This window comes from Tachysurus fulvidraco, chromosome 6, assembly GCF_022655615.1.
Source record: "Tachysurus fulvidraco isolate hzauxx_2018 chromosome 6, HZAU_PFXX_2.0, whole genome shotgun sequence".
NCBI lineage: Eukaryota > Metazoa > Chordata > Actinopteri > Siluriformes > Bagridae > Tachysurus > Tachysurus fulvidraco.
Genome location: NC_062523.1, coordinates 4,108,632 through 4,134,039, shown reverse-complemented (window position 1 = coordinate 4,134,039; position 25,408 = coordinate 4,108,632). Strand labels below are relative to the sequence as shown.

General features: G+C 40.1%; 2 protein-coding genes across 6 annotated transcripts in view; both read left to right on the top strand.

The window, feature by feature from the left end:
- Positions 1–22,205, top strand: nab1b (NGFI-A binding protein 1b (EGR1 binding protein 1)). 5 transcript variants are annotated; one of them, XM_047814490.1, is made up of 10 exons: positions 6–529; positions 854–943; positions 4,360–4,490; positions 7,766–8,509; positions 8,986–9,119; positions 11,594–11,645; positions 16,267–16,389; positions 17,283–17,466; positions 20,568–20,708; positions 21,661–22,205. In XM_047814490.1, the coding sequence occupies exons 3-10, from the start codon at positions 4,404–4,406 to the stop codon at positions 21,747–21,749; spliced, it is 1,554 nt and encodes a 517-aa protein (XP_047670446.1). In that variant the 5' UTR covers positions 6–529; positions 854–943; positions 4,360–4,403; the 3' UTR covers positions 21,750–22,205. The 5 variants fall into 5 exon arrangements, with proteins under 5 accessions (XP_027031101.1, XP_047670446.1, XP_027031099.1 ...); XM_027175296.2 differs by having other exon boundaries at positions 7–529; positions 4,403–4,490; XM_027175298.2 differs by having other exon boundaries at positions 6–943; positions 4,403–4,490; positions 16,270–16,389.
- A 358-nt stretch (positions 22,206–22,563) lies between these two features.
- Positions 22,564–25,408, top strand: part of glsb (glutaminase b) — a 55,064-nt gene continuing 52,219 nt past the window's right edge. The window contains exon 1 of the mRNA XM_047814488.1: positions 22,564–23,304. The gene's annotated coding sequence lies outside the window, so the exon portion shown is untranslated. The remainder of the gene's footprint in view (positions 23,305–25,408) is intronic.

Sequence of the window (25,408 nt, the reverse complement as noted above, 5' to 3'; positions counted from 1 at the left end):
GAAAGAGGGGGAAGAGGAAGATGAGGACGAAGAGGGCAAGAATAGCACACGTGCGTGGGAGTGCCACTCCTACTGCGCGCGCGCGCACAGGCACACAGGACACAAACGCATCCCAACCAGCAAACAATCATCCTATTTAACATCCTGTATAAACTGCTAGAGTTCAATGAGAATTAAGGTAGTGCTTGTTGGGGGATCGAGTGCGCGCTCCAAAAATCGAGCTTGGGCGCTCCCGGTGACGCTGGGTATGTGTGTGTGTGTGTGTGTGTGTGTGTGTGTGTGTGTGTGTGTGTGTGTGTGTGTGTGTGTGTGTGTATGTATGTGTGTGTGTTGATGCGGTGCACAGCAGAGAAGTCCTCCCACGCGTCCTCGTGACGCACGTCTCTGCGTGGGCGCGCCACGCGTGGGAGTGCGAGCGCGCGATTGTAGCAGCGCGGAATATCCCATCTCTGTCTGTAGGGGAGTGAGAGGAGACAGAGAGAAGAGAGAAAAAGAAGAAAAGAAAGAAAGGAAGGCGGAAGCGCGTATAGTGCGTCTACTATTTTCTCTATTTCACTTCTCAGTGTTCTTTTTTTAATCGTGTGCACCTCCGGGTTTTGACAACACACACACACACACACACACACACACACACACACACACACACACACACACACACACACACACACACATGCACACAGATTGTGTAAACGGAAGAGCGGAACTACCTGCTCTCGCTCTCTCTCTCTTTCTCTCTGTCTCTCTCTCCATCGCTCCGATGTCGCGCAACACTTCACCTTAGTGACCCGACAATTTCTCTATCTGTCTCTCTTCTTCTTTTAAACTTTTTTTCTATTATTATTATCATCATCAGTAAAATCGTGCATAAGGAACCGAATCGGAAGAAAAAGAAGGAGAGATTTTCGGGGGAATTTGGGAAGAGCGCTAAAAGAAGTCCATAAAGGTAAGAACAGCTTTGTGTGCTATTTCTTTTTCTCTTCACGCTCGCGCACACTAGTGCACAAGTGTGCAAGGCTGTATGTTAGTCTCAATCAAATTCACCAGGAAACAGAATATTAACAGTAAGATTTGTGACTCAGATCAACCGACAGCACAAGATCTCCAAACAGTGTCTAGTGGGTTTGTAAATATGTTGTGCTATATGTTAGGGGTCAACATTGCTGTGGTCGATTCTATTGTGATCGTATAACAGAACAGTTTCCTGTGGGTTCTTTAGATAGTTACAGGCTCTAAGAGTCCTAAGTGGAAGTTGGAAATACAATGGATGGTTCTACAGGGAACACCATCAAGCTGACTGTACATTGGCTGTTTGTTTGTTTGTTTGTTTGTTTGTTTATTCAATTCAATTCAATTCAAGTTTATTTGTATAGCGCTTTTTACAATAGACATTGTCTCAAAGCAGCTTTACAGAACATAAACACAGAGCAGAAGGTAAACATAATTAATGATAAAGGAATTAACGAATAATAAAAGAAATAAGAATTAACAGAATAAAAATTCTAGATTATTATTAGATGTATATAGTTCACAGTGTGTATGTATTTATTTGTTTAGTGGAGATGTAGTTTACATATCGGGTTTGTGTTGATGAGGTTCATATATATATATATATATATATATATATATATATATAATATACCCAATTAACATAAAATTTTATTTATTAATTACAGTTTTTATTGGTTCTTGAGATAGTTTAGGGTTCTTAACTCCTTCTGTGGAAGTATTTGGTTCTACAGCTCAGAAGAACCGAATCCCTGAAAGGCTTTTCCTGTATTTGGTTTTTTTTTTTTTTCCATTTGTTTGTTCGTGTTTAGAGAAGGTTTAGCATATATATTATGTTTTATGTTTTTTGTTTATTTTAAATGTATTTTTTGTTTGTTTGTTTGTTTTTGATATATACGTGATTATTGAAAAATGATGTTTTACTTTATCATGAGTTTTTCCGGAGGTTTTTTGGATAGCGTCCTTCACAGATCCTTCACAGCATCCCTAGACTAATACCTTATCTATCTGTGTCTCTGAAAGTGTTTATTGTCCTTTTTAGGAATTGCATATCGTGAATAATTTCATCGTTTCATCACAAACAGTGTTCTACTCTTGGGTAGTTAAAGGTTCTTAGCTTCCTAAAGGAAACCACTTCAGGGGTCCAGTATTTATGGCTTTGTTTTTCTGTATACTTTCCTCCAAACTTAGTGTTTTCTTTATTCAAAAAATAAATAGCTTCTTTGGATAATTTAGGAACGGAAGTTGTAGAGTTGCCTGAAGAACCTTAAGTTTTCTATCGAGTTGTTTTTTTTGTTTGGCTTTTTTAGGACACACTTCTACAGCCTTAAATTAACCTTTAGAACAAATGCAGGTTCCAGAGAGCTTCAGTAGATCCTTGGACGTATTTGTGTACCGAAGTCACACACATTGAGTTTATTTTAAACCTTCGTAGAGTCGACAGAAGCAGCATTTCCAATAAAAAGACATTTCCTGAGGTAAATGTCATTATATGCGTAAAAAGGACAGGTTCCTCATTTAGAACAACTGATGGGTTCTTTGAAGTTCTGCAGATAGTTAAGCGTTCTTTGGGTTCTGCACGACTACTAGAGCCCTAAATCTATTTATTTAGAGGATACACAGATACTGAAATGGCTTTCAAGTGAAATCTGAACATATTTCTATTTATATTATAGAGTGAGTCAGAGGGGATGCACTGAACACCAACCACTAAACAATAAACAATAAACATGAATAGGTTTTAATACTAAACACTACACACTAACTAACACTAAACTTATAAATAATATGTCTACTACTGTACTGCTCACACACACATACACACACACACACACACACACATACACACACACACACACAGACACACACTTCTCTCCATCAACATGTGCAGTGAATGTTATTATGACTCTGTGTGTATTTCACTGAAAGTACAATTAATTTCCATCTGATGTGTCATGATTCTGTCTGACTTAAATGATCACAGGTCAGGTGACACACTGGGTGAAAGTCCTAGTGATATGAGAGTGAGAGAGAGAGAGAGAGAGAGAGAGAGAGAGAGAGAGAGAGAGAGAGAGAGAGAGAGAGAGAGAGAGAGAGAGAGAGAGAATGTAACACTAATACTGTAATACTAACACTGTAACATTAACACTGTTCACTAACACTCTAACACAAACACTAACATTAACACAGTTTACTAACACTTTAACACTTTAACACTTTAACATTAACACTGTTTACTAACACTAACACTGTAACATTAACACTGTTTACTAACACTGTAACATTAACACTGTTTACGTACACTAACAATGTAACACAAACACTCTAACATTAACACTGTAACATTAACACCGTTCATTAACATTGTAACACTAACACTGTTTACTAACACTGTAACACTGTAACATTAACACTGTTTCCTAACACTACACTAACATTAACACTCTAACACTAACACTGTAACATTAACTGTTTACTAACACTCGAACACTAAGGGTGTTTTCACATATAGTTTGTTTTAAAAGAACCAAACCCAGTTCACATAAAGTGAACCAGAAAAGGACCTAGCCGAATGTGACCTCAGTCTGTTTGGTGTTCACAATATAGTGGACTCAAAAGAGAACCCAGTTCTCTTTATGGTCCTCATTAGTATTGAAGTGATCTCAGACCCTTTCGTGTTCACACCTCAACTTCATAAGAAATATCAAATATCAATAAGTACACAGCTTTCTTCATAAGACCACACGACTCCGCGACCTGCCATGGCGAAAAGTTTTGTGTTTTCAGCAATCACAGTGACGGAACACGGCTGCAGGTATGGCAAGCCTTCAGGGACATTTGGCGACACGAAACACAAAGCAGACCGGGACCTCATTGCCTTCACATGTCACACACAAATCGAACCACAAACGGACCCACAAACGAACCGTACTCAGACCACGTCCGGAGGTGGTCTGAGTACGGTTTGCTTCTGGGTCCTTTTAAGGGGTCTCCGATCATATGGTTTGTTCACATATACACACTGAACCGCTCCGAGAGCGTTTGGAGGGCTCAAACGAAGTAGGTGTGAAAACACCCTAACACTCTGACACCAACACTGTTTACTAACACTCTAACACTAACACTAAAACTGGAACACTATAACACTTATAGAGACACAGATAGATAAGGTATCAGTCTAGGGATGTCTCTGAAGGATCTACACAAAACTCTATCCAAAGAACTCAGGATAAAAAATGTAATTAATTAAAACAGAAAAACACATAAATGTTGGTGGGGATGATGACGGGGATGACGATGATGTGTTTTGTGTGATGTAATTGGAAATTTGTGACTTCTGTGTGGTGAGATCAGATGTGAATTGATGGTACTTGATTCCCCCTCACACACCTTGCAGTATGAGTGTGGTGAACTTACGGGAGCTGAAACCCTCCTCTTTACTTCCTGAAGTTTTCTACAAGAAGGGAGAAGAAGAGTCGTTTCAGGTATAGGTATATTTATGTTTATACAGATATATCCATGTACATATTTATATTATAGAAGACAGACATACAGACAGACAATGTGTTCATTTTAAAGTCATTCTGTCAGTCAGAATGACAACAAACAGGCTATAACTGTTGCCGTCAGTCAGTCAGTCAGTCAGTCACCTAGTCGGGCTGTTCAGTGTGTAATTCATACGCATTGAGGAAGGTGTGCTGAGAGAAATATGAGTGCAGGTGGAGAGAGTGCTTTCATTTGGCCATGTTTTGAAGCTGCGGCCTGAGAGAGAGAGAGAGAGAGAGAGAGAGAGAGAGAGAGAGAGAGAGAGAGAGAGAGAGAGAGAAGAGCCTATCCATGCTCATGCTAAATTGGTTTCAATGAGGTTCTGTGCTCTCTGGGCCTCGGCCTCTGTCCTCCATTGGAGAGGCAGGAGCTCAGCTCTCTTTGCGTGTGTGTGTGTGTGTGTGTGTGTGTGTGTTCACTTTAACTCTCTCCTGGAGATGCGTGATTACCCGCTGTCATGGAAAGTCTGTTTTCTTCTGCTGTTACAGCAGAGCTGTTGAAGTGGGTGGGTTAAGTGATGAAATAATATCGATATAAGGGCTGGGCGATATAAACAAATATATCATATAAGACATAATATGATCACAATATGTAGCCTTGCTGCCAATTTCCCAACAATTTAGTAGTGTTGTATTAAAAACTCTGTCTGTTACTTGTTAAATGTTAAGTCAAATTTTTTTTACTGTTAAACAACGAATGTACAATAATATCCCGTGCTGTACCAAATCTTATCAGTGCTGAACTGAATCATGTCATTACTGAACCGAATCACATTTGAGCGGTACCAAATCTTATCAGTGTTGAACTGAATCATGTCAGTACTGAACCGAATCACATTTGTGCTGTACCGAATCATATCAGTGCTGAACTGAATCATATCAGTACTGAACCGATTCACATTTGTGCTGTACCAAGTCTTATCAGTGCTGAACTGAATCACATTGTGACAGCGGTGAACTGAATCACATTATTGCTGTTCGTGTTTGTATCGTATGCTATATTACAATTCGTGATGTGACTCATATGATTTGAAAGAGGGAGACTCAGACCCCAGAGAATGCAAAACTTTCAGTGTTAAAATATAACAATAAAGGTGTGAGGTGATGAGTCAGACCTCACAGGAAGACTTTCTTTGGGAAATCTCTTAGAGTATTTCTTTCTTTCTTTTTTTTTTTTTTTAAACAAACTTTAACACTTAAGTAAAGAGTAATCCAGGTTACACTTTAGTGGCTGCTTGGTTCTATTCATACACCTTCAAAAACACACACCGCTCTTCTGGGTATAATCATTCATTTATCATGTAATCAATCAATTATTTAGCATATAATCATTTTAGACATCTTAACTGAAAACATTTAATTTTTTTTTTTTTTTAACTTTTTATCTTTACGTATATCATTAAAAGGCACTTTAAAAGCTGGTGCTTGTCTTTCGAGTCTGCTGTAAAACCTCGTCTCGGATGCTTCTGATCCAGACGTATCCGATCGTCTCCGACGTGTGAACTGAATGCTCATACAATATCAGAAGCCCCCACATACACACCCTTCACACTAAAAGTCAACAAACACATGCAAATTTTCTACAGGTTTCAACACAGCACTGTTGTTTTGCCAAAACTTAAAATGCCATTCCGTTTTCCAAGGAATGTAGATGACACGTTGTGAATTCTATCATCTTAAAGACCTTCAGTGACATAACTAGTCTAAACACACCATTAAACATTACACAAGTGAACGCTGAATCATACTGAACCCGAGACCTTTCAGAACGGCAAGCCCGTAATCTCTAATCTGTCAAGAAATTGTGAGACACACAGCTCAAAATTGAACGCCGTGACCTCTGGATTTGAGCATGTATCGCTCCACGCCCACACCTCAGAGAGAGGGGGATTCTGGGAAGGCAGCGGGGCCTGAGCGGCGGAGAGCAGGAACAAACACGGCCTGTGCTGCTGTGATGGAGAGTTCCTCCTACGCCTGCTGCAGAGGTGGAGTGTGGTATGCGACTCTCCCAGCAGCTCAGGAGCCTGACAGGCGCTCTCACACTCGCATCTCATCCCCACACACACACACACACACACACACACATTTCTGTCGTCCCCCACTGCAATATGCCATGTTCGAATGCAGCTGCTTTGTCATCTTTAACAAGTATAAAGTGAAGTACAGATGGTCAATACCATCAGATGATATCATTGTGTGTATCTGGTGAAATTTCGGCTGTGAAAGTAACCAGTTGGGCAACGTTTAGAAAGTTTCATGTTTAAAGTCACCGTTTAAAAAATTTGCTTTACAAATTTTTAGCATTAGCTTAATTAATCATTTGTCATACGTGTTATAAACTTTTAATATTAACTTAATAAAATGTTCATAATTAGTGTTATAAACATTGGTCATTAACATTATAAAAACTTTTTCATTAGTAATGCAAATTAGTAATCTTAACCTTTTCCAAGCTTTTATTTATTTAATTATTTATTTATTTTATCTATCTATCTATCTATCTATCTATCTATCTATCTATCTATCTATCTATCTATCTATCTATCTATCTATCTATCTATTTATTATTATTATTATTATTATTATTTACAATATTTATTCATATTTATTTATGTTTTCTGAAGTTGGCTAAGAATTAGCAAAAGTCTGAAATTAGAAAATTTGTCCATGTTTATTCCTAGACTGTAGAGTATTTTATTCCTAGAGTGGTAAAATATTATTACACAAACTCCTTTTCTGTATTTGTAAAATAAGTGGGAAAAAAAGATTTCTCTCACGACCGTGTGTGTAAATCAACACACTTTTGGGAATTCCTTCTGGAAAACTTTCCTCTGCATGTCTATTAGTCATGCTTTACTTTTATTCATGAGTCACATTTGGGAAACGTCAAATGTAAAAGGTTGTGAGTTAATTATCCATAAAGATCAAATAAAGCACTGGAGGATTTGTCATGCTGGTCAGTTTATAGCCTTGATTACTGACTGGTTTGTATTGTGTATTTTTTCTCTGTTCTTTTTTGTTTCACTTTACTCCCTGAAGAGAGAGAGAACAGATTAGCGGCTGACTCATTAGTAGTCGGGATGAACAGGACACTACGGGTGACTTTAAGTCCACTATCTGCCTTTCTATCACTCTTTCCCTCTGTAGTGTTCTACTCCGTTGCTTGCTGCCTCCTGACCGGGTTTTTGTGCCTCTCTTCCTGTCTCTTGGCTCAGGTCATGGCGGCGACTTTGCCCAGGACTCTTGGCGAGTTGCAGCTCTACCGCATCTTACAGCGGGCCAACCTGCTGTGCTACTACGACGCGTTCATCCAGCAGGGCGGCGACGACGTGCAACAGCTGTGCGAAGCAGCCGAGGATGAGTTCCTGGAGATCATGGCGCTGGTTGGGATGGCTAGCAAACCGCTGCACGTGCGACGCCTCCAGAAAGCCCTGCGTGACTGGGTGACCAACCCAGCACTGTTTAACCAGCCGCTCGCTTCACTTCCTGTCTGCAGCATCCCTGTCTACAAACTTCCTGATGGCCCCGTGCTGCCTGTCAAAGTTCCTAAAACAGATCCGCCTAAAACTGAAGCCGGCAGCGGGAGCTCGTCGGCCACCGCCTCGCCTCTGCTGAGTGGCAACGAGCCGCGTTTCTGGGCCGAGCGAAGCCTCTCGCCGGCCGAGCTCGGCTCACCCTCGTCCCCACTGCCGCGTGACACCCTTGAAGCTCTTGACATCGCCGCAGTCCAGGCCGTTAGTGAGTGTGTAGACAGGATGGCTCGTGCGTTACCCAAAAGTGACCCGGCGGAGCTGAGAGAGCAGCTCAAGGCTAACAAGAAGCTCGCCAAAATGATTGGCCATATCTTCGACTTGAGCGACGATGACCCGCGCCGGGAGGAGGAGATTCGCAAATACAGCGCCATCTATGGACGCTTCGACTCCAAGAGGAAGGATGGCAAACATCTCACACTCCACGAGGTCAGTCTCAAGCTTTACACCACAGCGCTGTTTCATTCTGCCTGCTGATTGGTCAGATAGTGTCGATTATGTTTCTATTGCAACAGCTTGGTAAAAGGGGCGCATATATACAGCATATCTGTAAACACATTAAAAAGTTTATTAAGAAGTTTTCTTCTAAAAGATAGGAGATATTTGTGTAATAGTCACAGACGGTGTCTCCAGTATCAGGGGAAAAGCTGGAAGCTTTATGTTTACGATTTGTTTGCCATTTCTCTGTAATATCACATTCTATATGAAATATAAATGTAAACTGTGAGCTAAATGACCTTTAGGCCACGCCCACAGAAAGTCTGCTCCCAGACTGTAACCAGCTCCACACACCTCCTCATTGGTCCTGTAGTGTTTGTGTAATGATTCAACATAAATGTGTGAATGTGTGTGTTTTATTACGGTTTGATGTAACATGCTGTGTAACTCATCCCTCTGCCCCGCAGCTGACGGTGAACGAGGCAGCAGCTCAGCTGTGTATAAAGGAAGTGGCATTACTCACGCGCAGGGACGAGTTATTTGGACTCGCTCGCCAGGTCTCCAGAGAGGTCACCTACAAATACACATACAGGACCAGCAAGTATGCATGACCTTTCCTCTACTAACACATACACACACTCCTCTGCTGAAAACACTGCACTATTCATATAAACAATCACTCATGACGATTATTATAATAAACTGTTCAAAGTAGAAACTATAAATTTAACATCTTAATATTCCTGCACATGCTTCTCTTCTCTTCTCTTCTCTTCTCTTCTCTTCTCTTCTCTTCTCTTCTCTTCTGTTCTCTTCTCTTCTCTTCTCTTCTCTTCTTCTTTATTCTTATCTCTTTTTCTCTTGTTTTTGTTTTTCCTTTTTCCTCTTCTGTTTTCTGTTCCTCTTCTCACCTTTTTTTTCTTTTATTTCTTCATTAAAAAAAACAACTTATGATTTCAGCACTGGGTCATCATCACTGATAGCAATGCTTTATTTATTTTTTTAATTTATTAGTTTATTTGGGGTGTGTGTGTGTGTGTGTGTGAGTGTGTGTGAGTGTGTGTGAGTGTGTGTGAGTGTGTGTGAGTGTGTGTGAGTGTGTGTGTGTGTGTGTGTGTGTGTGTGTGTGTGTGTGTGTGTGTGTGTGTGTGTGTGTGTGCGTGCGCGTGCAGTACTGAGCACCCGCTTATAATGAAGCCTCTGAAACAGACTTTAGTGTCCAGGTGCTTCCTGTCCTACACACCTGACAGCCGCAGGACGGAAAATTCCACTCTGCTGTTGCGTAATCGCACCTCAGAGCTCGCACTTACACTCGCGTTTTTCTCACTCATCAGACTAAAGCAAGTGAAGAAGAGAATAATGTTGGTAATGTTGGAAAAACAGGGTTGGGGGGTTGGGGTTGGGGGTGCGAGCAATTAGCTTGAAATATTTCTGAGACGTGACCCAGGAGTGAGCTAAACTTGCAAGGGAGTATTAGTTACTAAATCTAACACCGTGAGTGAGTGCAAACCTGTTATGAGAGTTCTAACACTGTGAGTGGAACGCTAACTTAGCATGACAGTGCTAACACTGTGAGTGGAACGCTAACTTAGCATGACAGTGCTAACACTGTGAGTGGAACGCTAACTTAGCATGACAGTTCTAACACTGTGAGTGGAACGCTAACCTAGCATGAGAGTGCTAACACTGTGAGTGGAACGCTAACTTAGCATGAGAGTGCTAACACTGTGAGTGGAACGCTAACTTAGCATGACAGTGCTAACACTGTGAGTGGAACGCTAACTTAGCATGAGAGTGCTAACACTGTGAGTGGAACGCTAACTTAGCATGAGAGTGCTAACACTGTGAGTGGAACGCTAACTTAGCATGAGAGTGCTAACACTGTGAGTGGAACGCTAACTTAGCATGACAGTGCTAACACTGTGAGTGGAACGCTAACCTAGCATGAGAGTGCTAACACTGTGAGTGGAACGCTAACTTAGCATGACAGTGCTAACACTGTGAATGGAACGCTAACCTAGAATGAGAGTGCTAACACTGTGAGTGAAATGCTAACCTAGCATGAGAGTGCTAACACTGTGAGTGGAACGCTAACCTAGCATGAGAGTGCTAACACTATGAGTGGAACGCTAACCTAGAATGAGAGTGCTAACACTGTGAGTGGAACGCTAACTTAGCATGAGAGTGCTAACACTGTGAGTGGAACGCTAACCTAGCATGAGAGTGCTAACACTATGAGTGGAACGCTAACCTAGAATGAGAGTGCTAACACTGTGAGTGGAACGCTAACTTAGCATGAGAGTGCTAACACTGTGAGTGGAACGCTAACCTAGAATGAGAGTGCTAACACTGTGAGTGGAACGCTAACCTAGCATGAGAGTGCTAACACTGTGAGTGGAACGCTAACCTAGAATGAGAGTGCTAACACTGTGAGTGAAATGCTAACCTAGCATGAGAGTGCTAACACTATGAGTGGAACACTAACCTAGAACGAGAGTGCTAACACTGTGAGTGGAACGCTAACCTAGCATGAGAGTGTTTATTATAGGTCTTTATTATAGTGATTTTTATTGTATCATATCATATCATATACTGCATTTGATCATAGTGTATATCACATCGTATAATATCATATTGTATCATATTATAATGTATCATATCACATTATATCATATCATTTTGTACTGAATCGTATCGTAAGATTTTGTATTAAATCATATTGTATAGAATCGTATTGCATTGTATAATAATCTTATCGTTTAGTGTTGAAACATATTAAATCGTATCGTTTCATATCATATTGAATCATATCAAATTATATTATATTGTATTGAATCATATCGTAGCATATTGAATTGAATCGTATCGTGTTTTATCATGTCGTATTGAATCGCATCGTTTCGTGTTGTACAGTATCATATCACATTGAACCATATCGTAACGTATCATATCATATCGAATCGTACTGTATCATATGGTATTGAATCGTATCGTGTTGTGTTGTATCATATGTTATTGAATCGTGTCGTTTAATATCATATTGAATCGTTTCATGTTGTATCATATCTTTCTCAGATCTCGCTGTGGAGACAGGGACGAGCCGTCACCGAAGAGAATTAAAACGGAGGTAAGTTTACATTTTCTTTCTCATCAGTGCTGTGTGAATTCGGGAATCATGTGAATCATGTGAATCATGTGAATCATTCATTAAAGTGAAACACTTGATTACACTCTTGAGCTTCTCGTTAGCTAGGAACATGCTTGAGTCCTGTTGTGTTTCTGGTGTGTAACCTCTCCGTGACTCGATGCTGGGTGGGTCTAGTGGCTTTTGTTTGTGTAGCTGTGTGTTAAGCTGCATGTTGAACTCGTGTAGGTGGAGTTCACAGGGATCGGGATTTGTGTGTCACCATTTGGAGGAAAGGTTACACTTTGTGAGCAGAGAAGTGAGCAAAGAATCGTCGTACACTCCTTCACCCTACAACTTATGGGCATGTTCATCCTGCCCCCGCCTGTGTGTGTGTGTGTGTGTGTATATGTGAGGTCTTTGTGTGCTATGACAGCTGTCTATTTCTTAAATCAAAGGCATAAAAAACTTTGTTCTCACTTTTCACGATTATCAGTATTCATGATTGCGGTTCGTTTGAAGGCGACCTTTTCAACCTTGCTGATTTCTCAAACGCTCACCAGAGAAACATATTTCTCTGCTTTTGTTTTTGAAGTATTGAAATTGGAACAGAAGCAAGCAGTCCCTCACTGAGAAGACACTGAGTGTTCTGAAACACTTTTACATATAAATCTGTATGCTTTTACAAGGCATGGGATGGGGAAATGTGCGATGGGCGGGGCATCACAGAGACGTAATTTAGTCACATACACAAATAAATTTACAAATTCTTTTTTTTTTTTCCGAAAAAGGTCGGTTAAGGTGCAACAAGTCAAAGACTCGATGCGATGTGATGTCGAATCATATCACATCGTTTCATTACATAACTTATGGTATCGTTCATATTTTATTCTATCGTATTGTTCTGTAGTGTATCGTATGACCTTGTATTGTATCGTATCACATCGTGATATACAATATCGTACAGTGTCAAATATCCTTGAGTCGTACTGTAGTGAATCCTAACATCTAACTTATATCACAACATGTCGTATCGTGTCATTGATATCGTAGCCTGTCATGTTGTACAGTATGACATCGTATCGTGACATATCGTATTGTATCGCACCGTATCGAAATAGAATTTGACATATCGTTACACTCCTAACTTTTAGTACAATTCTATCTAGGCAGACGTCACAGCCAGACGTCCTCAGGCTTCTTATGTTTTATGGTGAACGATGGAAAGCAGGGGTTCGATCTGTAATGTAAAAATCTATTGAACATTCGAAATTTAACGAAAACTTTTAATACCAGTGTAGAGTGATTTGTTATTGTACATTTTAAATATAATGTAGCTGTTTTTTCTATTTTATTTAGTTTGTTTCAACACTGACAGGGATGAGGAGGGTTTTTTAAATTCATTCATTTCTTTTGGAAATGTTTTTTCAGAGTAAGCCGATTTGAGAACGCGTGCAGTACAGAAATATCCTCTGTAATCCCTCTGAGATCGCTCAGCATTACGCAACGCTCCTCTTGCGTCATGCTGACAGGCTCGCGCAAGCGTTTTCATTTCATTCATTCTTGGCCACGTTGCATTTTTCGTCTTTGAAAGAATCTGGTAAGGTTTGAAGCGTGGTTTCCTCTCATCTGCATACTTACTCATGTCCCTCGTCATTGCCTGACGATAGAGCGGATCTGAAACAGCCCAGGCTTTGTAATCTGAAACGGATTTTCCAGTTTTGTTTTGTTGTTTTTTGTTTGTTCGTCTGAGAGACTTATATATTGAGGAGGGTGTGGTTTATATTGATAAGACACACACACACACACACACAAACACACACACACACACACACACACACACACGCATGCATGCATGCATATACACACATATACACACAGACCTATTTCTCCTGTTCCTGTCTAGCCCCAATGCCACACACACACACACACACACACACACACACACACACACACACACACACACACACCGGTGAGAATGAGCTGCTCGCCCACACACACACACACACACACACACACACACACATTCTGTCATCTACCCCTCACTTCTTGAGACAGATGTGACATCATTACGTGGGTGCACTTGGAATCACCCACGCCCATGCATTTGCGCAGATAGTGCGACAAAAGAAAGAAAGAAAGGGTTGAACCTGATTGTACATGCACAGTAAGCACGTACACACACACGCACACACACACCTATATGAGGTAGGTCAGGGGTATCTGTTTTGTCACGCACTGTTAGCTGAAAAAAAAAGATTCTTCTTTGTTTTCTGAGAAGGAGTGGACTGACCCTGGAAAGCCCATTATGGTTTTTTTTCTTTTTTCAATTAAGCTATGATTAACCGTAAGAATGAATCGTAATGTGAAATCCAGCTTAGGTTTTTTTTGTTGGTGAGTTATGACAGAAGTGTTAAATAAATGATTTGTTGTAATCCACCATTTCCTCTGAAACAATTCCACTTTGTGAAAATGACGCAGAGACGTGGGCAGAGACGTACTGAAATCCCTAAAAGCAACAACACGTTCAGAAGGAAGTGGCCTGTCCCTAAAGAATACTTAACGAAAACCCGATAGTAATATAGTTTGAAGGTATTTCGAAGTCGTGAAGGTTGAAATAAATGTCAAAACCGAAAAGAAAAAAAAATATTCAGAGGAATTAAACATTGAAAGCCAAAGAGAGTGCACAAACTTTTGCCTGTAAAATATTTAAAACATTTAAAACATTAAAATATTTACTTTGGCATGTAGCTTTGACTAATTTAAATATTGATTTTAAAAAATATATAAATGTAATGAAGTTCTTTATACAACAAAAACCTTTTTCATGTTAAATAGAATTAAAGTATAAAGAATCCTATATATATATATCTCCATGTATATATTTGTTTATTGCATATGGAACAAATAAATACATTTAATTGCTTTATTTATGTAAATTCCATATTATTTATTTATTTATTTATTTATTTATTTATTGCATTTAAAAATGAATATAAATAAATATTTCAGTGTGGCTGTTAATTTAATCTCCCTTGAAATAGTTTCATAGTTTGATCACTGAACACTGAACAACTCAGAATGTTAGATTTATTTTAAATAAATAAATAAATAAATAAATAAACATCAAAGTGTAAATGTTTGGTTCGTACTTTTGTAGCCAGAGAGTTCAAGAATTTATGAAAACCTCATCTAGGTGAATCCCTCTGTGTGATAATTCAACAAGAGTGTGTACTGAGTGCGTGTAGAGTGTGTACTGAGTGAAAGTGAAAGTGACGTGATATACGGCTAAGTACGGTGACCCATACTCAGAATTCGTTCTCTGTGTTTAACCCATCCAAAGTGCACACCGTGAACACACACACACGCCGTGAACACACACCCGGAGCAGTGGGCAGCCATTTATGCTGCGGCGCCCGGGGAGCAGTTGGGGGGGCTCGGTGCCTTGCTCAAGGGCACCTCAGTCGTGGTATTGCTGGCCCGAGACTCGAACCCACAACCTTAGGGTTAGGAGTGACTCTATAACCATTAGGCCACGACTTCTCACGAGAGAGTGTAGAGTTTGTACTGAGTGTGTTTATAGTGTGTACTGAGTGTGTGTATATTGTGTACTGAGTGTGTTTATAGTGTGTACTGAGTGTGTGTATATTGTGTACTGAGTGTGTTTATAGTGTGTACTGAGTGTGTGTATATTGTGTACTGAGTGTGTTTATAGTGTGTACTGAGTGTGTGTATAGTGTGTACTGAGTGTGTGTATAGTGTGTACTGAGTGTGTGTATAGTGTGTACTTAGTGTGTACTGAGTGTGTGTATAGTGTGTACTGAGTGTGTACTGAGTGTGTGTATAGTGTGTACTGAGTGTGTGTATAGTGTGTGTATAGTGTGTACTGAGTGTGTGTACGGAGTTTGTGTACTGAGTGTGTATAGTGTGTACAGAGTGTGTACAGAGTGCGTGCAGTGTGTCTCTCAGCACTTATGTGTGAAAATAAAAAAGCCCTGAATATTTCTATGTCAGTAAAAGCCAAAAATCTGAGGTGTGTCTCAGTGACATCATCACCACCTCACTGCCCAACCCCCACCCCAGGCCTCACTGCTACAGCTATGAGTGACATTGAGAAACTCTTTACCACACACACACACACACAGCCCACGTCGACAGAGAGAAGGCGTCTTTGTGCTTAGTAGCCATGGCAACCTAAGTGTCAACATTAGACAAGTGCAGCCTCACCTCGGGAGTAATTTGGTGTGAGCAATAAAACTTGTCATGCAAACCTCCTCCTTTAGCAGGATCACACCTCCTTAAAGTCATTTAGCACGTGTGTGTGTGTTTGTGTGTGTGTGTGTGTGTGTGATCTTTTCATAATCCTGAGAATTAACACCTAGTCACGTAGTTTCTGACTTTTACTTTCACAACAGAAAATCAATCACATCGTATAGAATAACAACAGACATGAAACATGATCTCGCGCTTTTTTATATCGACTTTTCATACGGTGTTCATTAGAGCAGCAGTGAAAACTCCGTCGTGAGGATGTGTTACAGGTTTAGCTCTGACACTGGAGACTCCTTCCATCCATCTTGCACGTGTCTCCTGTGACTGAGCTGTGTTTGTGTTTCTCTCCCAGCAGGAAGGCTTTTTTGACCTGCAGGAGGCGCTACAGGCCATCCACATGCGTCAGGAGAGTCTGAGAGAGCAGCTGAATCAGGCTCGCTCCAAAGGAGAGGAAACACTCACTCGAAACATCCAGGTGTGTGTCTGGTTTGTGTGTTTGTCACGTTTTAGTAAAATAATACAATTAACAATAGTAATAAATTAATCTCAGGAATAATTTTTCCGCTCCTCTATTTTACGTTAGCAGATAATAAAATATTTGTTTCCAAACTGCTGTGTGAAAAGTTATCAGTTCTCTCGGGATCCTGCGTGTGGTCCGTTTCTCCTTCATATCTCTGTTCCTCATTCTGAAAATTTTCATATGATCTTAATCATCAAGGAAACGTGAGGATTATTGAATTAAACATCCGGCTGAACTCACAACCTGCTTTCCACTTTAATCAGGATGAAAAGTGTTTCCTTTTTTATAATGTGTGTGTGTCTGTGAATGAGTGTTTGTGTGTGTATGTGTGGGTGTGTGTGTGTCTGTGAATGAGTGTTTGTGTGTGTGTGTGTGTGGGGGTGTATATGTGTGGGAATGAGTGTGTGTCTGTGTGTGTCTGTGAATGAGTGTATGTGTGGGTGTGTATGTGTGGGAATGAGAATGTGTGTATGTGTGTGTATGTGTGGGTGTATATGAGTGTTTGTGTGTGTCTGTGTGTGTGGGTGTGTGTATATGTGTGAATGAGTGTGTGTGTCTGTGTGTGTGGGTGTGTGTATATGTGTGGGAATGAGTGTGTGTGTGTGAATGAGTGTGTGTCTGTGTGTGGGTGTGTGTATATGTGTGGGAATGAGTGTGTGTGGGAATGAGTGTGTGTGGGTGTGAAATCTATTTCAGAAATCTTCAGAAATTTATTATTATTATTATTATTATTATTATTATTATTATTATTATTTTTTTATTTTTTTTTTTATTTTTCTTTTGATGTGTTAACAGAGCATCCCCTTTATGACACCAAGCTTGTCTGTGTGTGTTTGTGTGCGTTTCAGGTTCAGCTGGAGCGTCTCTTGGCTAAACAGATGGAGATTTTGCACGATGCAGCGACGCAGGACAGACTGCAGGCTCTGGAGTGGCGTGTTCCTCCCGGGGCAGTTAAACACCACGCTGAATTGCATGCTAATGCTAACACCAACGGGGTGCAGAGCAGCACCGATAAACACACAGAGCAGCATGGTCAGTCCCACACACAAACACACACACACACACGCACACGGATTTCATCCAGAAATTTGGATTTCTGCCATTTTCTTCTGGATGGGTGGAGAGTGGGCGGAGCTTGCTAACTTTTTTTATCCTTCTTTTTGCAATGCAGCTTTTTTGTTGTTTTTTTGTGTGGAAATCTACACACAGGATTCTTCTTTAAGTACCTTACAGTGAAGACACATGTGTAATGACTTCCTATGAGAGCTGTACTCATAATCCACACATGCGAATAGAAGTTTGCTAAATATCAGTTTAAATCTCAGTTTAGGACAAAATGGCACTGATTCATTTAGGAGCCAAATGAATAGATCTGATTAAATGAAAGCAGGAATTCTTATTATTGTTAATAAGTATAGATATATATGTGTGTGTGTGTGTGTGTGTGTGTGTGTGTGTGTGTGTGTGTGTGTGTGTGTGTGTGTGTGTGTGTGTGTGTGTGTGTGTGTGTGTGTGTGTGTGTGTGTGTGTGTGTGTGTGTGTGTGTGTGTGTGAGATGGAAAACAGTTTTTATTTCTCACATATTTCCTAAAAATGAGGAAAGTGAAAGCGAGGGTCAGCGGAAAGCGCCGGAGCGTTGGAGGAATCTGTCAGGATTGATGGAACGCCCACCTGAAGTGGATGTGTTAAGGAGCTGTTGTTGTGCCGTTGTTGTTGTCGGTGGTGGTGGTGATGGTTTGGCAGCTTGCATCACCTGCGCCTCACTTTTTTTGCGATCTATCTCACTCCCCCCATCTCTCTCTCTCTCTCTTTCTCTCTCTGTCTCTCTCTTTCTCTCTTTGTCTCTCTGTCTCTTTCTCTCTCTCTCTCTCTTTCTCTCTCTGTCTCTCTCGCTTGCAATGTTTTTCGCTTTCATTTTTGGGAGGCCCATTTGGCAGCTGTGTGTGGAGGCGGACGTGTGGGAGTCAGGAGGATGATGAAGATGATGATGATGGGGGGGTGATCTGAGAAAAAGTAAATGCTTTGTTCTTCTGATAATCTCACAGCTGTAATTACAGTCTGAAAAACCACCGTGTCTTTTAACTGATAAAAAATCCTGTCCATCTGCGGTGGAGAGACGACCCGAGGTTAACGTGTGACTAACCCTAACCCTTCATGCAGAGAGCTGATCATTACAGTCAAACGGTTCAGGTGTTGATTCATCTGAGCAGTGAAGACTCTTCCACAAGGCTCCTTGCTTCATGGCCATAGTGATGTAGGAGTCTGTTTGTGTTATCTGTGGTAGCTGATTCCTCGAGCTCCTTCGCCAGGTCCTTTGTTGCTGTCTTAGGGGTTTAGATGAACTTCATCCGTTCATCATGTGAAATTCTAAGGACAAATGTGTTTAAGACAAGGCTCTAAGATTGTTATGTAGTTGTTTGTGTAGATGCTCGTGGAACCTTCATTTGTTTGGAGATTGCTCTTGAGGAGGAACTGAACTTGTACAGGCCTAAAGTTATTTTTCTGAGGACTTGACAACTTCTTCTTCTCCTTCTTCTTCTTCTTCTTCTTCTTCTTCTTCTTCTTCTTCTTCTTCTTCTCCTTCTCCTTCTTCTTCTGCTGCTGCACTACAGAGTAAGACTTTCAGCTTCAGTCTGTGGTCAGTGTTGGAGTGTTAAAATGTGTGTGTGTGTGTGTGTGTGTGTGTGTGTGTGTGTGTGTGTGTGTGTGTGTGTGTGTGTGTGTGTATGATCTTTTTGATGGTTGTTGAGGGAGATTCCTTCTGCCCGGCACAGTGTGAACAGATCGCTCCTCCACCTCATTCTACTGAATCCCTTCATCACCTCCCTCTGTCTCCTCATATCCCAGCATGCACTCTGCCTCCTCATATCCCAGCATGCACATTGAGTGGGCGTGTGAGATGTGCAGAGAGAGAGAGAAATGAGGAGGGAGAGCGAGAGAAAGGGAGAAGAGAGGGGGAGGAAGTGTGAGATAAGGGAGAGGCATGGAAAGGGTGCGGTGAGAAGTAGAACATGAAACACACACACACACACACACACACACACACACACACACACACACACACACACACCTAGGGGCAATTTAGAATAGCCAATCCTCCTACTGGTGTGTTTTTGGACAGTGGGTGGAAACAAGAGAATCCATAAACTCATTATAAGTATTAAAATACATTCTAGAAACTTCTCAGAAAAGGGGCGGGGCCTCTGTGCATCTTCAGAATTCTATATGAATTCTTCTCCAGGATTTTTTTGGGTTCTTGTTCTTTTTAATGGTTCAACACCGAAGCTTTAGAACCGATCCAGATAGACGCTTCGCAATCCTCTGTGTATGTATGAATGTGACAGTAAAAGATAATCCATTTTCAAGCTCTTCTCTGGTAGAAGGTGTCTGATATGAGAGCTGTAAAGTTAGTACACACAAAAAGGTCATTGATTAAACTGATCGTCATTACATTGTGTGAGACTGCGACTCTCAGGATCTCTCGCCTCTACGCAGACTCTCATCCATTAAGACCTTTCTGTAGAGGTTTAGTGCAGCCTCACATCAGCATCATATTGTGTGTGTGTCTGTCAGTCTATCCCTGTCTGTCTGTCTATCCATCTATCTGACTCTGTCTGTGTATCTCTTTCTGTCTTTCTCTCTCTTTTTAAGTTATTTTAAGTTCTCTTAGTTTCCTAATGTAGCTTTTATGCCACATATCTGCATCACAAAGCTCTTAAAATGCACACAAATGTGTGTGTGTGTGTGTGTGTGTGTGTGTGTGTGTGTGTGTATACGTGTGTATGTGTGTGTGTGTGTGTGTGTGTGTGTGTGTGTGTGTGTGTGTGTGCTGCTGTGCTCTGCCCTCAAGTCATTCTAGGTTCACTGAGATAATAAGGAGCAGGTTCACTGAGATAATAAGGAGATCAGCAGCTTACGTGTGTCAGGTTTGATGGACTTTGCCGTCATTGTTGACGTCGTTGTTGACGTTATTTTTGACATGTTGATGTTGACATGTTGGGGTTGCTAGGTGGATTTGGGTGATGTGCTGAAGCAGACATGGACGGTGTGTTCACAGAAATGCAGTACAGGGCAGGGAGTGCTTCATGTCACATTAATCAAAATCGTGTGTGTGTGTGTGCACGCTCATGTAGGTGAGAGGCCACTAAATCTGCGAATAACAGGACAAAGAGGCGGAGCTTCAGAAGGAGACACAACTCTGGGAAAACAGCTGGCCAATGAGCTTAAGAGACATCACCAAGCCAGTGTCGAGAGCAAGGCAGCAGCCGCCACAGGTGTGTGTGTGTGCGTGTGTGTGTGTGTGTGTGTGTGTGTGCATGCATGTGTGTGCGCAAGTGTGTGTATAGAAACATAAGCTAAAAACAAACACTGCTGCAGCCTGTTAAACATCTTTAAAGTTTTGAATGAAAAATAACAAAGTTTGATTTGATGTGGGTGTGGCCTAATATTATAATGAGCTTGATTGACTGCCAGCCAGAGTTATACAGTAGGTCTAACAGTTTAGCTTTCATTCCCTAGTTTAACTTTCTCTCACTAATTTCATTTGTTGGTCTAACTGTTGTTTACTACTTTACCTGTTATTAACTAATATGTTGCTCGGTAGCTAGCTTTCACTTGTCACTTTAACATTTGCTCACTAATTTCTCTTGCTAGGTTAGCTTTGGCTGTCCGGTTAAATTGATGCCTGTAAACTTTGCCTTAATTGTTATCTTTTTTCTAGGTTAGCCTCAACTCAGTAGTGAGCTTTCACTTGTCAGGTTCTCTTAGCCTAGCTTCGACTAGCATGCTTGATCAGAGCTAATAAACTTTCACTTAATATCTTTCACTTTTACTTATGTTAATTATTACACTTCCGACTTGAGCTTTTACTTGCTAGGATAACTCTTTTACTTTACACAATTAACTTACATTTGTTAGTTAGCTTCCTTCTTCTAGATTTATATTTGCACACTTGATTAGCTAGTAGGTTTCCAGGCTAGCTTTTCCCTTGTTGAAACGATACACTATAACGATGGCCGTGTGCTTTAGATTCTAGATGTATGAATGAATAGGAATCAAACCCAACCATCGGACCAGCAAGAGGAGCTTTATCTGATTAGCTTAGCTTTAGCATTTGCTAATTCGTTCTGACTAAACCTTCATGTTTTTTTTCTACTCGGTTGTTTTTTCTCTAGAGGGTTTGAGAACTGTTTCCCCTCATGCTGAAGTCTGTGTTTTGTTTTACAGAGAACGGCAGTGGAGGGGAGGTGAGTCCCCGTGCTCTCAACCTCTCAGAAAAGAAAAGCATCAAATGTGAACCCGAGGACTCCAGATAGCAGACCAGACCTCCCTGTTGATTTCTATTTAGTTTTTTTCTTATTTTTTATTTTTTTATTTCGACTCCATTATGAACTGTCGTCTGTTTGTGAATACTAAAGGAGCACAACTACAGTAGAGCCTTAATAACCAACGTTGCCTCAGATTTCCTTTATTTTTTAGTTGTAATCTTTTTTCTTTTTTCTTTTTTGCCAAAGCACCTAGTGTCCTTATTTTCTTCCCTGAATAGATTAGCATAACTTTGTGTTGTCAGTGACTGTACATGCAAAAACCCTGCCTCCTCTCTCTCTCTCTCTCTCTCTCTCTCTCTCTCTCTCTCTCTCTCTCTCTCTCTCTCTCTCTCTCTCTCTCTCTCTCTCACTCTGGCGTGGACTGTAACGTCCGCTAGTTGTACATACATTTGTTGATACGTGGAAAATGTTCAGATGTTATTTAAATACAGTTTGTTTTGTGTGTGTGTGTGTGTATCTAAATGAATGCATGTTGTTTCACAACGTTCCAGACATCAACATATTCAGCAGATAAGCACAAACAGAATTTTATGGCTGAGGAACATCTGGATCAGGGCTGACCATAACAGCTAGAAAAAGCTGGCTGTCAGATATGAAGCTCGTGAGACGAAGAAAGTTGTTAACCGTACGTTCACACTAGCAAGAGCTTGTTGGCCTGCCTGTGGGCTTGGCCTGCTCTCTGTAAAGTCTCTGTACTCATTTAATGAGAGGTTGTACATGACAGGAAGTGCCGTCGTTCTGCTGCGTCAAACAGTCACAAGGTTAGCGTTTATGTGCTAAGTTTTGTTTACTAGCTAGCTCTTATGGACACAATTTCAGTTAATGCTTGTCTTTTACTTGACCACAGCTCCAATGAGGATAAAGTCATTTGATTAGATTTTTTTCTTCCACTTTCTAAAAAAGTACTGAACTGTAGTGATATATATACTGTACTGCTCTGTACTGAGTACTGAACTGTACTGAGTATTAAAACTGCACTGCTCTGTACTGAACGGTATTGAACTGTAGTGATATATACTGCTCTGTACTGAGTACTGAACTGTACTGAGTATTAAAACTGCACTGCTCTGTACTGAACGGTATTGAACTGTACTGATATATACTGCTCTGTACTGAGTACTGAACTGTACTGAGTTCTTTACTGTACAGAGTACTGAATTGCACTGAGACCAGTGCAATACATAGACTCAAGTGTTACATGGCTGTTTTGCAGTATCATAGCTCTCTTGCTAAGTTAGCGTCCATTCATAGGGTAGTTAACTTGCTTAATGGTTGCTCTTTTGCTGAATTAGCTTTGACTCACAAGGTTAGCTTCAGTCTTATCTTCTCTTGCTAGGTTAGCTTACAAATTCTAATTCTATTCAAATCCGGATTTCACTTTCGACGTTAATTCTTCTCTTGCTATTTTAGCTCTCGTTCACTAGGTAGTGATCAATTAGTAGATAAATTTGCTTATTATTAAAAAGAAAACAGAGTGCCCGGTTGTCAATCCATCTCTCGCTGGTGTGAACGTGGGGAAACTACATAGGTTTACACCATCTTAGTAAGTAAAAAAAGCTTTATTATCTTACTCAGGGTGGCTTACATGACTAATTTATATATATTTTGGAAAAACTGAAAGAAACAGAACCAACTAATAATAATAATAATAATAATAATAATAATAATAATAATAATAAAAACACGAGCAGGCAGAAGACTAAAACTGCAGTCACATGCACACACCTGTGATTAGGTACTGAATAAAATAAAATGATCGAAAAAAAAGCAGGTTCAGCGTTTAGCGACTGAGAATTTTTTAACGTGTGCTATAGTTTGTTAGTGAAAAAGCTACAAAGCGAATGTTCGTCTGTGTACGTGATGTAGTGTAAAGCGTAAAATACCAAGTGTGTAGTAAATAGTAGAGCAATACCAACTAGCTGTTGTTAATAAAACGCAGTGTGTGTGTGTTTACTGTACAGTGTGTAGTGTAATAGTGTTAGTTTAGAATAGTCTTAGATTCTGTTGGTGTACTCATGTAACTTATATGCACTAGTGTTGGACTTTAAAATGCATTTTTTATACAACTTTCATCTTTTTTAGAATTTTTTTTTCTGTATCATCCTTCCAGCTGATGCTGTAGGTTTTCCCCGTAAAAAAATCAGGTTTCCCACAGTTGTGTGTGTGTGTGTGTGTGTGTGTGTGTGTGTGTGTGTGTGTTGTAAATGAATACCTCTGTGAGAATAACCGACTGACCCTCATGTCCAGGTGGAGAAATGATCTGTATGCTTTATTTTTATATGATTATGCAAAACTTTCTTCATTTAAGTGCCATTTTCAAACCTCCTTTTCTTTGTTTCCTTTTTTTTTGGATATGTGACTTGGATGATATGGTTATGGTTGAGTGTAAAGTTTGTGCACCCTTTGGGTACTGAGTTTCACACATTGGGTTTTTTTTATCTGTCATGTATTATTTATAAATATGAGTGAGATGTAAATATTTTTAAATAATATACACAATCTCTTATCTCTGTCCCATGAACTGAGATTTTATAAACAGGTTTTGGAGCCTTGGTGTTAAATTGGTGTTAAATATTTCTTTAAATCTTCTTTAAAGGGTTTCTGAAAATCAGAAAAAAAGGAAATAGGAGAGAGAGAGAGAGAGAGAGAGAGAGAGAGAGAGAGAGAGAGAGAGAGAGAGAGAGAGATTTTCAATATTCAAGGTTCAATATTACACTCTACTATTTTAATCATCGATTTTTGTCTTATGGTGCTTATAGGAAACTCAGCTCAGGTCTGGAGATTTGATTACCACATTCTGAAAAAAAAGTACTGAACTGTACTCAGTACTGAATTGTAATGCACCATACAGAGTACTTAATTGTAATGATCTGTACAGAGTACTGAATTGTAATGATCTGTACAGAGTACTTAATTGTAATGATCTGTACAGAGTACTGAATTGTAATGAACCATATTGAGTACTGAATTGTACTGAACTGTACAGAGTACTGAATTGTACTGGACTGTGTTCCTGAGTGCAGTACCCTTATGCACGCACCTGTTTCACATTTAGTATGTATCTTTTACTCCAAAAAAAAAAAAAAAAAGCAAATTCTGTCAGATTTATGCATCTTAAATGTTGTTTTTAAAGGTGCATTATATCCATGTAAATGGTACAAGTACAAAAGGTAAAGGAAGCAAACCCAGTGAAAAGTACTGCTTAGTACTCTTTTTCTCAAGTAAAAAAAAACTAAAACTAAAAACTAAAGGATGAGAAAGTCTTAAAAGGAAAGAAAAAAACAGAAACAAATTTAAAGTTGAACAATTTTTTTGAGGTTGTGTTTAAAAAAAAGAAAAAGAATGTGAAAATCTATTTTTCAGTGATAAACCATGAAGAGCACAAACTTTAAACTCACATCTAATCTTGTCACCTGGGTCATTGTGAATGATCTGGATGTGTGATCATTTTCAGTGCGCGCGCACACACACACACACACACACACACACACACACACACACGAACACAGAGGTTTAGATCAGGGGTGTCAAACATCCAATAAAGGTTCTAATCACTAAAGGTTCCTCCAATGGGTTTAAATTGTAAATGAAAATTTGTCTTGTGGTTGTAATTCAGTTGAATGATCTGTGAAAGACGGAGCTCTGTT

Bases quoted from the DNA above. Each gene is read 5' to 3' on its own strand.
- nab1b (XM_047814490.1), top strand. From the start codon at position 4,404: ATGAGTGTGGTGAACTTACGGGAGCTGAAACCCTCCTCTTTACTTCCT. The intron at 11,646-16,266 runs GTAAGTTTACAT...TTTCTCTCCCAG, and splicing joins CGAAGAGAATTAAAACGGAG to CAGGAAGGCTTTTTTGACCT. The intron at 17,467-20,567 runs GTCAGTCCCACA...ACGCTCATGTAG, and splicing joins TAAACACACAGAGCAGCATG to GTGAGAGGCCACTAAATCTG.